Source organism: Cupressus sempervirens, chromosome 1 (assembly GCF_028749045.1).
Source record: "Cupressus sempervirens isolate cs-2001-9-10 chromosome 1, ASM2874904v1, whole genome shotgun sequence".
NCBI lineage: Eukaryota > Viridiplantae > Streptophyta > Pinopsida > Cupressales > Cupressaceae > Cupressus > Cupressus sempervirens.
Genome location: NC_143118.1, coordinates 322,577,985 through 322,594,554, shown reverse-complemented (window position 1 = coordinate 322,594,554; position 16,570 = coordinate 322,577,985). Strand labels below are relative to the sequence as shown.

Genomic DNA, 16,570 nt, shown 5'->3' with positions numbered 1-16,570 from the left:
TGATTGTTGCAAGGAGGGGCATCAAAAATCATCCACCATCTATCCCAAAAAATTATTTCTAATAGCATCATGTATGCACCAATGGATGGGGAATCATTTAGTACCCTCTCTAATAGTATTTTGCTCATCGGGTTTTCTAAATAATGCACATATACTACCTTTTGGTATTTCCTTTTTTTTAACATCTTCTTATGACAATTTATTTGCATAAAATCTTTTTTGTTCATCCCTCTTAGCCTGCCAAATATCTAACTGACCACTAACTGAGGCTATCTGAGTGTTAATGGATTCGAGGGATGATGCCAATTGAGCCCTCATTGGATTGGTTTGTCCGGATTCTTTCAACCGAGCAATGATTCCTTCTAATTCAATTTTGCCTCTCTCTATTTCATTTCTTAGATTTTCTTGTGTGCCTGGTGGAGGTCTTGCAATTGGTTCAGGTTGTGGAATTTGTTCTTCTTCTTGAGGAGGGTTTTGGTTTTGGGGTTCTTGAGGGTTTTGATGTTCTTGTGGATTTTCTGGTTGATTATGAACATTTCCTCATAAAAAATCAATTGAAATTCAAATAAATAAACAAATCTAAATGAAATTTGTAAAAACCCTACAAAAGAATATAAAAAACTTACAAAACAATATGAAAAATATATCAAACAATGCAAAGTTAGGTTTATATCACTTACGGCGTTGTCGTGGGTGCGCTTGTGGTCTTGGATTTCGTCGACAAGGAGGCATTTTGGCAAATGGTGGTGCAAATGTTGAGTCTTCAACTCGCGTACGCACTGCTCACTGTAGGAGTAAAAGAAAATGGTAATGAAAATGATGGGCTGCGGGTTTGTAGCCCATCATACATACTTTTTATTTTTTAGAAAGCACGTACGCGCTATAGCACGTACGCGCTATAGCACGTACGCGCTGTTTAAAATAGGAAAAAAAAATTTCGTTGTCACCTTTTTGGCACAACTCGGTGCATATGCCCATTTGTTAGTTTGTGGTGACTGATCAAGGTTGTTTTTTTCAGTTATCCTCTATAAGAAAATCTCACGGTTGAGTGGGAGAGATGGAAGACAAGGGTAAGTTGAAGGTTGACAAGTTTAATGGGAAAAACTTTTAGTTATGGAAGATGCAAATGGAGGACTATCTTTATCAAAAGGATTTATGGAAGTCATTGGAAGGGAAAACCAAGTATCAAGGAACTATGACAAATGAGGACTGAGAGATTTTAGATAGAAAGGAACTTGGAAGCATTCAATTATGCTTGGCACCATCAGTGACATTTAAAATTACAAAAGAGAAGATGACGGAAGAGTTGATGGAAACTCTAGTGGCATTGTATGAAAAGGCCTCCACTTCAAATAAGGTATTTCTCATGAAGCATTTATTTAATGTGAAAATGGTAGAAGGTGGATCTATTGTGGGTCATTTAAATGAGTTCAATATTGTTACTAGTCAGTTATCTTCTGTGGGTATTAATTTTGATGAAGAAATTAGGGCTCTCTTGATTTTGTATTCTTTGCCTTGAAAGCTAGAATGGCTTGGTAATGGTTGTGAGTTATTTTGTTTCTAGATCTAATACCCTAAAATATGGTGATGTGATCGGTGTTATTTTGAGTGAGGAAACTCGTAAGAAAACCTCATGCAGATCTATATCAAGAAGTGCTTTGAACACACAAAGCAGAGGCAAAATGATTGAGAGAGGAAATAATTTTGAAAATTGTGAGAAATCAAGAGGAAAATCAAAGGGGTAGAGATCTCAATCGAGAGGACCAAACAACTGTTAGTATTGTGGGAAACCAGGGCATAAGAAGAAAGATTGCTGGACTTGAACGAAAAATGAAGGAGATAAACTAGAAGGGAACAAAGAGGAAAATGTGGTAAGTAACAAATCTAAAGAGGATGCTTTTCTTCTATCTTTAGAAAGTATTGATGATTCGTGGGCTTTAGATTCTAGTGTTTCATTTCATGCTACACCTCATAGAAGTTATTTCTTTGATTATGTCTAAGGGGATTTTGAGCTTGCTTATTTGGGGGATAATGAACCCTGTTAGATTGTTAGAAAAGGAAAAATTAAGATTGAGTTGCAGAATGAGAATCATTGGCTACTACATGAGGTAAGACATGTTCCAAGGCTAAGTAAGAATTTAATTTCAACAGGGAAACTTAGTGATGAGGGTTGTGTAGTTACTTTTAATGATAAAAATTGGAAGGTTTCAAAAGGTTCCCTTGGAGTAGCAAAAGGTGTGAATGTAGGCACCTTATATCTTTGTACAGGTCATACTGTTCCTTCTACTTTGATTGTTTTAGAGCAAATTGAATGCTTGGGAACAATTGTTGTAGTTGAGCAGGTAGGACAAATAGTTGTTGTAGATTCAGATACAACGTTGTGACATAATAGACTTGGGCACATGAGTGAGAAAGGTATGAAAGTACTTCATTCAAAACAAGTTTTACCAGGTCTAAAATGTGTTAATATGGATTTATGTGAAAGTTGTGTATATGGAAAATAAAATAGAGTGAGTTTTGTGAAGACTGGGAAGAAAAATAAAAGTGAGAAATTAGAGCTTGTGCATACAGATGTGTGGGGACCAGCGCAAGTATCTTCCCTTGGTTCTCATTATTATGTTACATTTATTGATGATGCAACTAGAAAAGTATGGCTTTATTTCCTTAGATAGAAATCTGATGTATTTCAAACTTTTAAGAAATAGAAATGCTTGGTTGAAAATGAGATTGATAGGAAATTAAAATGTCTCAGATCTAATAATGGTGGTGAGTATTGCAGTCATGAATTTGAATATTATTGCTCCACTAATGACATTCATAGATAGAAAACTATTCCAAAGACTCGATAGGAAAATAGAGTGGCAGAATAAATGAACATGACTATAATGGAGCGTGCAAGGAGCATGAGGTTGCATGTAGGGTTGCCCTTACACGTGGGTGGAGGTTGTCAATACTATTGTATATTTAATTAATAGATGTCCCTCTATTCCTTTGGGATGTGGTATTCTAGAGGAAGCATGGAATGGTAAGAAGGTGAGTTATTATTTTCTTAGAACCTTTGGTTGTGAAGCATTTGCTCATATAGATTCTGAAAAATAGAACCAAGTTGGAAGCTAAGTCAAAAGAATGTGTATTTGTTGGATATGGCATTGATGAATTTGGTTGTAGGCTTTGAGATTTTGAAAATCGTAAAATTGTAAGAAGTAGGGATGTCATATTCAATGAGAGTGTTCTACAAAGATTTATTGCAACAACATGAGAAGAAAGAAGATGATTGTGTAGTGTTGGATGATACTCCAAAAGATGATGTTCCAAAAATTTCTCATGATGTGCAACAACCACAACAAAAAATACCACACACCCTAGTGAATGTTAGACCGTCAACAAGGCTAAGTAGACCTCCATAAGTTTTTTTCCTTTTTTGTACACTATTTTACTAACAGATGCTAGTGAACTTGAATTTTATGATGAAGCTATACAGGTGGATACTAAGATTTAGTGAGAGTCTACAATGAAAGATGAAATGGACTCTTTGCTAAAAAATAAGACTTGGAATTTATGCAAGTTGCCTACAGGTAAAAGGGCTTTATAGAATAAATGAGTTTAGAGGTTGAAAGAATACATGATGGAGGTAAGAAAATATTTAAAGCTAGGTTAGTGGTAAAAGGATTTGTAAAGAAAAAGGGCATTGATTTTGATGAGATATTCTCTCTTATTGTTAAAATGATTTCTATTTGCACTATTTGAAGTATTGTGACTACTGAAGATTTGCATTTGGATCAGCTTGATGTTAACACAACCTTCCTTCATGGTGATTTGGATGAAGAGATATATATGGCATAGCCATAGAGATTTGAGGTCAAGGGTAAGGAGAACCTAGTGTGCAGATTGAAGAAAAGTTTATATGGCTTAAAGCAAGCACCTCGGCAATGGTATCTAAAATTTGACAGTTTTATGCATGAGCATGATTATAGTAGGTGCCATTCAGATCATTGTGTTTACTTTAAGAGGTTGAATGGTGACAACTACATTATTTTATGTTTATATGTTGATGATATGCTTGTAGTTGGGTCTAATATGGATCACATTAAGAAGTTCAAACGTCAGTTAGCACATGCATTTTCTATGAAGGATTTGGGGGCAAAAAAAAAAATCCTTTACATGAAGATTTGCAGAGATAGGAAGAACGAGAAATTGACATTATCTCAGGCTGATTATATTGTGAAGGTGTTGCAATGTTTCTCTATGGAGAATGCTAAAGCTGTCATCACACCTTTACTTGGTCATTTGAAGTTGACTATGGAGATGTGTCCCAAGACACAAGAAGAGGAGGATAAGATGTCCAAAGTACCTTATGCTTTAATTGTACGAAGCTTGGTGTATGCTATGGTATGTACAAGGCCAGATATTGCACATGCATTGGGAGTTGTTAATAGGTACATGAGTCATCCAAGAATTGAGCACTGGAATGTAGTCAAATGAATTCTTAGATATTTGAGAGGCACATCTAGTAAGTGTCTAGATTTTGGGGGCTCTACTACTGATTTATAGGGATATGTTGACTTAAATTTGGCAGGGGATATTAATACTAGGTGGAGTACTATAGGTTATGTATTTACTGTTGGTGGGGTTGCCATGAGTTGGGTTTCTAGATTATAGAAGGTGAACACTTTATCCACTATAGAGGTAGCCAAGGTGATGATCTAGCTTTAGTTCTTCTTGGAAGAATTGGGACACCCTTAGAGGGATAATTATTTGTTTATAGATAGCTAGAGTGTCATTCATCTTGCAAAGAATTCAGCTCTGCATTCAAAGACAAAACACATATAGTTGTGGTACCATTTCATTCAGTCAGTTTTGGATGATGGATAGTTAAAGTTGGAGAACATATATACAGATGACAATCTAGCAGATATGTTTACAAAGGTAGTAACAAGGGAGAAGTTGAACTCCTCTTTAGCTTTGGTTGGTCTTCTAGACTGAATAGGAATAAAAGAACAATAGAGTCCAGGGTGGTTTGATCCACTGGGAGCCTCATGGAGTAGCAACATATCTACTGGATTAGTCTCCAAGTGGAAGATTGTTGTTTAGTGTGGAACCAGATCAGTCTCCAAATGGGAGATTGTTAGTTTGTGGTGACTGGTTAGGGAAGTATTGTACATACTCCATAATTCTTTGACGGGGTTTGACATGTTGTAACTAATTTAAACCCTAAAGCAACAAAAATACTCGTACAAAAGGACTTAGGGTTAGGGATTGTATTATTGTGGGTGATGCAAAAATTTCTTCTTGCGACAATATTGAGTTGTAAGGGATTACAAATTGTAATTAGGTTGTAATCACTAGATCGTAATAATATTGGACTTGTTGTTTAGTGGACGTAGACCAGGGTTTGGGTGAACCATGTTAAATCTTAATGTCTTGTGTTCTCTTCTGTGCGATCTATTATTTTCTATTATTGGTTATATTTGCATGTAATTGTTATTTGTCTATGGTTTTATCCTAGAAATATTTTAGTCCAATACAACACTTCATACCAAACCAGTATGATATTCTGCAAAAGGGAGCATGACATAGTATAGAAAATTAATACAATAAAAATAATCATAAGAGTATTGTACTACAATAGAAGAAAGTGTCATACTGCAATATAAAAAGTGTTGTATGGTATTGATGCTTGCAAAACAAAAACAAAAACCTATAAGTAAAAAATATGATGAAAACTAGAAAATAGAGCTAAACAAAAGAGTTCAACCCCATAATGGGTATCAAAAATGTATGCTCAAAAGGTGAACGCACTTCTATAGACCATTATTATCAAGAATACCTATGATGAAGAGCATCTCAAGAGGCATCTTATATCTCTCTATCTATGACGTACAATAGTGGAATGTAGTATGGTGGCTCTCAAATGAACCTAGTTAGGCAACCCTTGCAAAGTGTACCATAGAACAAGAGATCCAAAGGAGTAGCGGCAAGAGTGCCGATATCCAAAAATCAAGTATGCAATGCAAATGCAAGTAAGAACTAAATGAAATGCAAAGTCCAAGCTAACAAAGAGTTACAAAAACCCTTAATTAGACTAGATGAACTAATCTAGTACATAAAGGAAATATAAGCTATGAATGCAAGTAAAACATGTGAGTGTAAATGTGCTCAAGAGTGTGAGGAAATAAAATGACAACATAATATTAAAGTGAAAGCATAAGGTATGAGAGAGTGAGGAGAGAGCCTCCTTGTAAAGTGAAATAGATGGTAGAGATTAAGAGAAAAAATAAAGGGCTAAGAATGAGTCTCATGTTGACTTTGTGCATAAGAATCTCAATGAAACAAGATCTATGGTAGTGTTCAAGAGGCAAAATATGTGTAGAGGAGAGTTAAAATTATTTCAAAAATGAAGATTCCTCTTATATAGAAAAGTGTGCGCTCAAGTGTAGACAAAAATGTCTTTTATTTTATTTTTAAAATAGGAAATTTCTTTTTTGTGTACACAGTTAGGATGAGAGGGAATTTGAGGATTTTATTTGATTAAAAGGGGAAAAGTTCTTTCAATTAAATAAGAGAATTAGGATAAAGTGGCCAAACCATAGATTATAATTAAATAAATATGAAAATGGTGATTTGATCAAGAATAAGTTATAGTTAAATTATGCAAAATTTCTAGAAAGGGGGCTCATAATCTAGATGACCATTTTAGGGTGATTGCAGTCACCATGTTGGAAGCTTCTTTCTTTGTTTCAAGCACCACTCCTATCTTTTCTATATGTGCCTCTCTTGACCACCCTAAAACCATAGTTTCCTCTTGCTCAACACCATCCAAAAATTTCATTATCATATTATCAAACATCTTTGCATCTCTCAAAATAAGTGGTGTTGATTTCGAATCAATCCTATTGCTTTACAATTTAGTTGATTGGGCTTCTACATATGACTAGATTCAAGGTTGATGTATCAAATATGGTATACAAAAATACTCCTTAAATTGGTAGAATAGTATTGCATTCATCCTACGATTATTGTACATTCAATTGTGTTCTAGTTGTATGTCAGTGAAACATCACATGATTTGTCAATTTTTTATATAAATAATACAATTCACTTTAGACATCTAAAACTACCTTCACTTATTAAATAATTTGTTTTTTTAAAATATAATTATTATTCTATTAATTAAATACATATTTATTTAACTTAACTAAATCGTTAACCTCTTCTCCTATTCATTAAAAAAATATTTTAATTAATTAATTTAATTATTAGTCTTCTCTTTCCTAAAATAAATATTAATTATTATACCAAGATCACCATTTTCTACTATGAGTAAAATAAAATTTCCTATTTATTTATTTAATTTATTCATTATCTTCTTCCCTCTAATTCTATTTGTTCATAATCCAGAATTGTAGTCATATGACAAGTGTCTAATTTCTCCTCATTCCTATTTATCTCTTTCCCATACATGTGTAGGAATGAACTTAAAGAATTTTGCACAAATTTAATGAACCTCTTAATCTCATCCCTCCATTCATTTAGATTCTTAAATCTATTTACTCTTCTCTCATTTCTTAATCTCAACCTTTCATCTTTTAACATCTTAATCTAAACCCTTGATTATTTTGAAGGTCTCTATAAAAGAGGATTTTTACTCTCATTTCGATAAACAATAAGTATAATATTCTTTCCTACATGCTATCATTTCACAATCTTCTTATCACATACATCTGCAATCAAATCCATTCTAAAAGGTCTTGAAGGATTCTAGAACAATGGAGCCAAGCTTGTCAATGTGTATGAAGGTATGTTAGTTTATTTCATTATTTACTGTGTTTGTAAATTCTAAAATTGTAGTTGAACAGCTCAGAAATTTACAATATGATTACAATTAAACGTTAACAACATTTCATTATAAACACCTATGATCAACACAAAATTTGTAGATTATAATAACTAATATTATAATATTAAATGATTAACATTAAATCAATAAATGCTATTAAATCAATAAATACCAATGTTAGAAACAAAAGGTTAATTGACCTTGCCCAACCTCCATGCGAGAAGTAGAAAGCTTATTGTTACAGTTTGGATAATCCACCCCCCATAGTATTTTCATTCTTTCGTGACGCAAATGAAGGCGTGAGCTAAATTTAATGGATTTCATGATCTCCATGCATTATAAAGAAGGGATATAATGGGTCCAGTAAAATAAACGCAGAGAGCTATGACTAAGTAGATCTATAAAACTTTCTGTACCTAATGATGTTGATGATAAGGTTTCTCCAGTAGGTTTCCATCCTTTTCTTCTACAGATGATGTTACAAATTCTGCCATTATAATTATCTCCTACACCAGCTTAAGAGGCAGTTGATTAGGTCAGATTTGAATCATTAATACTTTCAAAATTTTCAATTTTGTTTGACATAATGGGAAAACAATCATAAGATTAGGTGAGATAATGGAATGTGGTTACACCAACTAAAGTATATTGCATGTTGATCTTTGTTCTTTCTCCCAAAATTTGTTTTTACTTTATAAAAATGAGCACCTCACACCCCTTCGTTTAGAACACACCAATTTATTAAAATTAGGTATATAATACACTGGCAATGAAAACATTGTATGCAACAAACCAAGGAAAATCACATTCTTAGACTGATGTGAAATATGACAGCAAAGCAAGGGAAGCAATATGCAGCAAAAGTCATTTATTTATGATGATACAAATCGAGTTTCATATTCACGCTGTTTTCTTAATTTGTAAGATATGATTTATTTTTAGTCTATATTGTTTTCTTTCTTATTTTTATTATTGTATTTTGTTTTGGAATCCTTGAAATTGTCTTTACTTCAATTACTTCTTATCATCTGTTATAACTATAAATAAAATAAGGTTAGATCAATTTGTGATCTCAAATTTTTCCCACAACTGGTCTATATCATTTATTATTTGACTGCACAGCTGCTGTGCCGATTCTGCTCTACATTTTCTCGATCTTTATACTTAACTTCATATAAAAAAATGTATTGCTTGACTAAAACTGCAACAATCTGTTAGAAAGGGTTTAATAATATTTATTTCTTCCTTTCATTACGCTTCATTTGCTTTGGATTCTCTTTTATGTCCCATCCTTAGCAAGTTTTCAACTACTGCAAAGGAACAAAATAAATGGGCTCGTCAATTAAAAATCTTGTAAGGATCTAAACTACTCTTATATTCTGAGGTGAGTGTGGGTTGTTACTCTCTTAGGGTCAATCAATAGGTAGCTGCATCTTTCTCTGTAGCTCCGAAAGTTTAGGGTTTAGGGTTTAATATTTGTGCAGATTAGATAGTTGAATTGTAGATTAGATAGTTGAATTGTTGAAGAATATAGATGATAAATGCAAACTCAAATTTTGATTCAATTATTATGTTCAAATAAAAGGATATTGGAAATACCATCATGAAAATATAAGATCTCTCTTAATGACTATGAATTTATGTCTAATATAAGGGCCACATAGTGGCATGTACTTGCCTTGTAGTTATTAATTGTAGTTGTAAGTATCAAATACAATAGTTTTTTAAATTAATTTAATTTAAGCGAAAAAATTTATTGTGACAAGTGAAAAAAATAATAAAAATAATAAATTCTACAATTATAATTATAAATTAAATAGAATAGTGTAAAAAATAATTATACTCTCATCATTCATTGGTAGTTGTTAATACATTTGGGAACATTCTCATATAGGAAAAATACCTCATATAACTACAATTTCACCTGTGTTATTTCACTTATATATAATTTTTAATGAAAATAATCTTCACAAGGTATATTAAAATTGAAATTGAAAATTTTTAAAATTTTGAATTCTTTGTTTGGATGTACCAAATTGGAATTGGAATACGAAATAAAATAGGAATACGTATTCCAATTTTGGCCCAAAAATGAGAGTTTGCAATTCCATCCAAATATGTGAAATTGGAATACGTATTCATATTCCAATTTTATTTATTTTAGAAAACATAAATTTTTGGTTCCGCGAATTCCCCATCAAATTCTGGCTGAACTAAACAGAGAATAGGAATATGTAACTCCATTTTCTATTCCAGAATAGCTATTCCTATTCCCGCAGCCAAATGGACCCTTAAGTTTCTCAAGATCTAAGACCTGAATATAGAATCTTAAGAAATCAATTTTTTGTCCTTAAAAATGCCCTAATTTAACTGAAATACTCCTTGCTTGAGAAGAGCTCCTTTAGTACCGTAGGCTTTTTAATAAGTGCTTTAAAGAAATGCACTTAAACCCGCACTGAAGTGGCCCATTAACAACTTTTACATGCCATATGTATTTATTGAAATGTATCTCAATCGTTGAAGTCAATTTCTTATCATGTGACATAATTGTGCCATTGCTGTGCGAGAACTTTCACTTGAAAATTTTGATTGACAGATTCAACAAGTAATCTGTGCCATTTCAAAACGGTTCTGCAGGTCACTATCAAATAGTATTACGTTTGTCGGGAAGTTAGTTTATTTATTTCCTCTTGTTTGAATAATGTAAGTTTTATCTGGAAGTTATATTTATGATTTTTATATAATTAGACAATTGTAGATTTTAATCTGATTCTTGATTTTTCGATTAAAAGGTTCTTGAACCAGTAGAAAATCTATCACATTTGTACCACATAAAATAGACTCATGAACGTCTTATAGCATATAATTCATAAGAAACAAAGATTTGCTTGCAATAGTAATGTCCATGGAGTGGAGCATTGATGGTAGCACTGAAAACGATAACAATTATTTGACAATCAAACACTCCATGAGATAAAGTGACAACAAAAAGGCCAATCTGAATCAATACAGACCATATATACCTTTAATGGAGCTCATATCCTTTCTATTTCCTTCACAAAGCATACAGGCCCACCCAACAAGATAAGAGTCAATAATCGCTAAGAGTTCCCCTCATACATAAAAGCTTGAAGAAGTCTCAGCTCATGTCCACGGAATTTTAACGCATCAAAGATCCCTCGAAGATCCGATCTTGGGGAAGATTTGTCCCCATTGCCCTCATATTAATTCGATTATAGTGACGCAAAATTCTAGAATAACAATTACAGTTAGAGTGGACTATTATGGAGCGGCTAGCATAAGGAAAATAGCGATCCGCTTAAACATTACACACTAATGCTTCATTCCTAGAGTAAAAGTGTTAAATAGTCAAAGTTTGACTTACTTTTCCAAGCTTAATTTCTTGGTTAGTGTGTGATGTTTAAGGCTGGCCGGAAAATAGAAGTATAAAAAACGTGCCATCCAGTCAAACTTCAATTAAATACTCGTTAATTATCTTGAGAGTAAAAATAGCGTCATCTAATCTAACTTCTATAGTTATAGGTTAGTTGTCTTTATAATAAGATAGTTGTGATAATAGTTACTCTTTAGATATAGTTTAGAATAAGATGGTTGTGGATGTGGTAGTATCTAATATTTTTTATAAATTTATGGTAATAGATGTATTTTTAGTACAAGTATCTATTCATGTCTTATGACTATGTCACTTTTTTAAGATTATTTTAAACATCTTGACAAAAAATGATATTTTTTATCATTTTGGACACCTTGGCGAAAAAAACATGCTTAATGTGGCATCATATTTGATAATACTAACTTAAAACAATAGTTATAAGGAAGGGACATGATGAAATATTCCAAAATAGATTTTGGAAAGTGCTAGTGCAATTAGTTAGTCCTCTCCCTTATATAATTATAATAAATATTGGAAAATAAAAATTAAAGCTTTACTGCTTAAATATAGAAATAAAAATTTGTATAGAAATTAGCGAGAAATTGCAAACAGTTAGTACACGACGTAAACCATTCTAGACGTTTGAAAAACGAGGCGATGGGAAACCAGCCGCGGTGGGCCCCTACAGTCGTGTCTGTCGTGCGTAATTAAAATGGTTTTTCTATAAATCTCATACTGTAGAGGAGATGGGATGTGAACAGCCTTAAAAAGAGCCTTCGGAAGGCAAAAATCCTCGCTTTGTGTTTATACAGCATCAATTTCTGGGCAGCTTTGAGGAAAACCGCTGAAATGGTAAGAATTGTGTTTAGTTTAAGGGATTTTGTGTTGTATTTCTAGCCTTCTTTCAATTTTCTCGATATGCCAGATTTTGGCAGAGAGATCTGATGCTTATGGAATGTTTATGACGCTTTGACTGTTATTTGGAATTACGGCTCTCACAAATTTGCCATTATGGAAAAGGATTTCTTCACCCAGAAATACAGAGCTTTTTGAAGGGGAATTTTGATGAAGCTGACCAAGTTTTCTTTGGCAGGTGGCAGGGCTGGTTGCAGGGGAGGCAGACATTGATGTCACATATGAAGAGGTAAATGTTGACAAATATTGAATTTCAACCGTTGTCTTTTTAATTTTATGTCCAGTGATGATTAGGAGATTTTAGAATCCAGACGGCTATTTTAACTCTGGATCCCCTGCTTTGGAATTTGATAATTTTTAAACATCTGTTGCTGACTTTTTCTTACTGTTTTTTAATGGATAATTTTGATCTGGGTGTTGAGAAATTCTCCATTGACATCGTTTGTGTTCCCCCTTTTCAATGGTGGCGCAGGAATTCATTGTGAATTCTCGAGGTTTAAAGCAGTTCACATGCAGATGGCTGCCTACAAATCGAGAAGCCAAAGCTCTGATATGCCTCTGCCATGGTCAGCCTTAAATTTTTAAGTTTTTGGGTTTTATAATAGTTGCTGAATTACTGAATTGGGTTATATTGAAGTTTACTCTTCTTCATCTGATGATTGATAGGCTATGGCGTGGAGTGCAGCATTTACATGGAAGGTACTAATTTTTTGTTTCCTTCAATTGCTTTTCCATTTTAAGTCCTGTTTTATCTTTTCCCCTTCACACTTTCCAACCTCATTATCCTGGTTTCAGCAGATTTATATTTCAAAACAAATATCAAGTCTAAACAGAAATTATAAATGTTAAGAAAATTCCGTTGTTTCAGACACTGCTGTGGGGCTTGCGAAGGCGGGATATGCAGTGTTTGGCATAGATTATGAAGGGCATGGAAAGTCTGGCGGCTTGCATGGTTACGTGAAAAGTTTTCAAGAGCTCACAAATGACTCTGCAGCTTTCTTCAAGAGCGTTGCTGGTATTTCTACTATCAAAAGCTTTTCTTTATCTCAATTATTCTAAGATTTCAAATATATTATGTCTGCTGATGGAAAAATAATATAATGGGCAGAGAAAGAAGAGTACAAAAAGAAAGCAAGGTTCTTGTATGGAGAATCCATGGGAGGGGCTGTTGCTCTTCTCATAGATAGAAAACAGCCTGGTTATTGGAACGGTGCAGTGCTCGTTGCACCAATGTGTAAGGTAGTTTTACAAACAATGAATTTATACAAAGGGTCAATATATGAATCTACAAATAGTCTTGCAATAATATGTTAAGTATTTACCGTACTAAAACCACTATAGTACTGTTCGAACATTATATAGAGTAATTTGTTTCAGAGAAGTGTAAATGAATGAAAATGCTAAATTGTAAAATAAATAAAGAGAATAAAGTTTAACCTAGTGGCTTACAAGCTTCCATGCTTTATTACAGATAGCAGATGATATGAAGCCTAATCCCCTGGTTATCAGCATATTGAGCAAGCTGACTTATGTCATTCCCACGTGGAAGATAGTGCCTACACAGGACATCATTCCCTTAGCATTCAAGGACCCCCAGAAGAGGCAAAAGGTAAATATCCAGCCATTTGATCCATCCTAAATGGGCTTATTAAACAACATAAACAAGAGTTATCTAAATGGATAATGAGCCCGATATTGTTTATACTAGTCAAATCAGTTGATCCATCATAGTAGAATTTTTTGTGTTAATTAGTTTATCTATATTTCATATCGAGTTTTCATTATGAATTTGACTAAGATCATATTTCACAATCTATTATAATCAGAATGAAATAACTATAAATATAAAATGGGAGAATGTCTAAATGAAAGATCAAATTTTTAGAAAATAATCACACATCATTTTTATACACAAAACAAAAGCATAAACAATACAAGTGAGATTTAAAGATTGCTAGTTTTTCCTTGTTATTTTCTTTCTCATCATTTCCTCCAAAATTGCAGATATATCAGAGCAATTTTCCATTTTCAGAATGCTAATCATGTAAATCATGTAAATTAAATGCAGATTCTTGGAAATCCATACGTATATCGAGGAAAGCCACGTTTGAAGACAGGATATGAGCTCTTGATGGCAAGTATTGATATAGAAAAAAGGCTTGATGAGGTAGGTCCTATTCTATCAGTTTCTTTTCTTTTAAATGTGAGACAAAACAATTTACAGTGAATAATATGATTTAAGATCTTGAATTGTGCAGGTCACTCTTCCGTTCCTGATTGTGCATGGTGAAGATGACAAAGTGACCGACCCATCTGTGAGCCAATTGTTGCATGATTCGGCGAGGAGCTTGGACAAGACTTTCAAATTGTACCCTGATATGTGGCATGGCTTGATCTCTGGTGAGCCCCCTCAACATGCCGACTTGGTATTCTCAGACATCATTTCATGGCTTGACAAGAGAAGCCCGGCTGGTTGCCCTGACGACAACAGTTTCATCAAGGAATCTAATGATAAACAGGAGGGAGTTTCGATGATGGCTGAAATCGAAAGAAAGTTTGCTAATGACAAGATTCCTTCTTCTGTCGAAAGATGAGCTGAAATCAGAACTTAATGTATTATATTATATGTCTCTTAATGTATTATATGTGGACCATTCTTAAACATCATATACCAAGTTAAAAATGAAGTTTGATAAAATAAGTACTTTCATCTTAGAAATCAGAGTTTAGTATGGAATGTTTGAACGGCCTGAATGATCACCAAGCTGAAAATAAGAAAGTCTAGAATCATGTAAAAAACATGGTGGACAGAATTTCTGCGCAAAATGAGATTACGACAAAATGGAATCCACAGAATGGAATCTGTTTGGTCAGTTGAATTGATGCAGATAAGACCTGCTCGTAAGTACATAAGCGGGCGCATGAAAAGGTGTATTCACGTGCGAAATGAGTTCTGTGTTGTTTTAATATTTGTTTGCCTCAGCGGCTATGGATGGGCTATTCAGTCCTGTTGTTCGAAATGATCGGATGTTTATGAATGCAAGATTTGTGAAATTGAACTCTAAAGCAGTTTTAGATTATTTTTAAAAATTTCAGTCAAACTTATAACATCTAAATTTTTAAATGCTATGTTTTATTTTAATATTTTAATATTTTTACTTATTAATTTTAAACATTGTAACTAATAAAGTAATCTCTGTAATATTAATAATTTATTATATTATTTTTTGGTATATACATTTAAAAAAATTATTTAGTAGTACTCGTACTTTTGAGGGATGTAATCATTAAAATCGATATCAAATGATGATATTGATATCCTTTAAGATATATTAAGTAGTTTTATTTTATTCATTGTATTAGGTTCAATTTGATTATATTATCAACACTCTTACTTATGTTTGTGTCAATAATGGTTGGGTAGAGAATGAAAGCATGGTAATTCTTTATAGCCTCATACCTAGATAAGTGATCTAGGGACATCATATTATACATGGTTAACATCTTGAATATATACGTTGTTTCTATTTGCACATTCCCTTGCTACAAGTCTTTTTATCAAAGCCTAAATTAGTGTATGAATCAATTGAATCTATATCTAGATAGATATGAATCCCATAATCACATAGTATGTCATGAAAGTTGACTGAATAAACAAACTAAAGTCATGCAATTATTCATGTTTTCTTTTTCAAATATGTCAAAACCCCTTATATATGCATCCCAATACAGAGCTTTGTCCATGTGACTTGGACAATCGTTGTGAAGCCATGGTTCCAAAGCAAATAGTTCCAAATGTAGTGAAGAATGAAAGGAGACACCCTTATGATTAATATGTAAGATAGTACATTTTAACTTCATTTATAGTATATAAGGTATATCTATGTTAAACCTAATTTAAAAACATGATTTCATAAAATTACTAAAGAAGAAATTGCAAATAAGATATATAAGTAAAAAAATGATAGAATAAATGATTTTTTTTCTATTTTAATGTTAGTTTTGTAAGATTGTAAGGCCAATATTTTTCTAAATACTCTTTCTTATATAATGAATTTGTATTGAAACCCTTCACAATATATGTATTCACCCTAAACATATATTTAGCGTGAGTGATATGAAGGTTAGGTTGTTAACATAATCTTATGTATGCAAAATTCTTTAAATGTGTAGTTTGAATTAAAACATGCAAATGTTACAAGGATCAACAATAGAAAAGATCAAAGTATAAAATAAAACTAAATACATCAAGACTCCTCACAAAATATGATATATCCTAAAGGATTTTTTTAATCTATCCCTTTTCGAGATGTATGCGTTCTCTCTCTTTCAAGACACAAACACTATAATCCTTGAGTGATTGCTTTGTTTGAATGATTAATGAAAATCCAAAGAAAAGAAAATGGATGATGGAAGAACTTAAG

The 16,570-nt window shown here is 32.8% G+C and overlaps 1 protein-coding gene across 1 annotated transcript; it reads left to right on the top strand.

Moving 5' to 3' along the window:
- Positions 1-11,984: 11,984 nt before the first annotated feature.
- On the top strand, positions 11,985-15,212 carry LOC149577456 (caffeoylshikimate esterase-like). The gene is made up of 9 exons (XM_089823897.1): positions 11,985-12,083; positions 12,325-12,375; positions 12,619-12,712; positions 12,813-12,845; positions 13,015-13,161; positions 13,255-13,385; positions 13,618-13,755; positions 14,215-14,313; positions 14,405-15,212. The coding sequence occupies exons 1-9, from the start codon at positions 12,081-12,083 to the stop codon at positions 14,738-14,740; spliced, it is 1,032 nt and encodes a 343-aa protein (XP_089680023.1). The 5' UTR covers positions 11,985-12,080; the 3' UTR covers positions 14,741-15,212.
- The last annotated feature ends 1,358 nt before the right edge of the window (positions 15,213-16,570 follow it).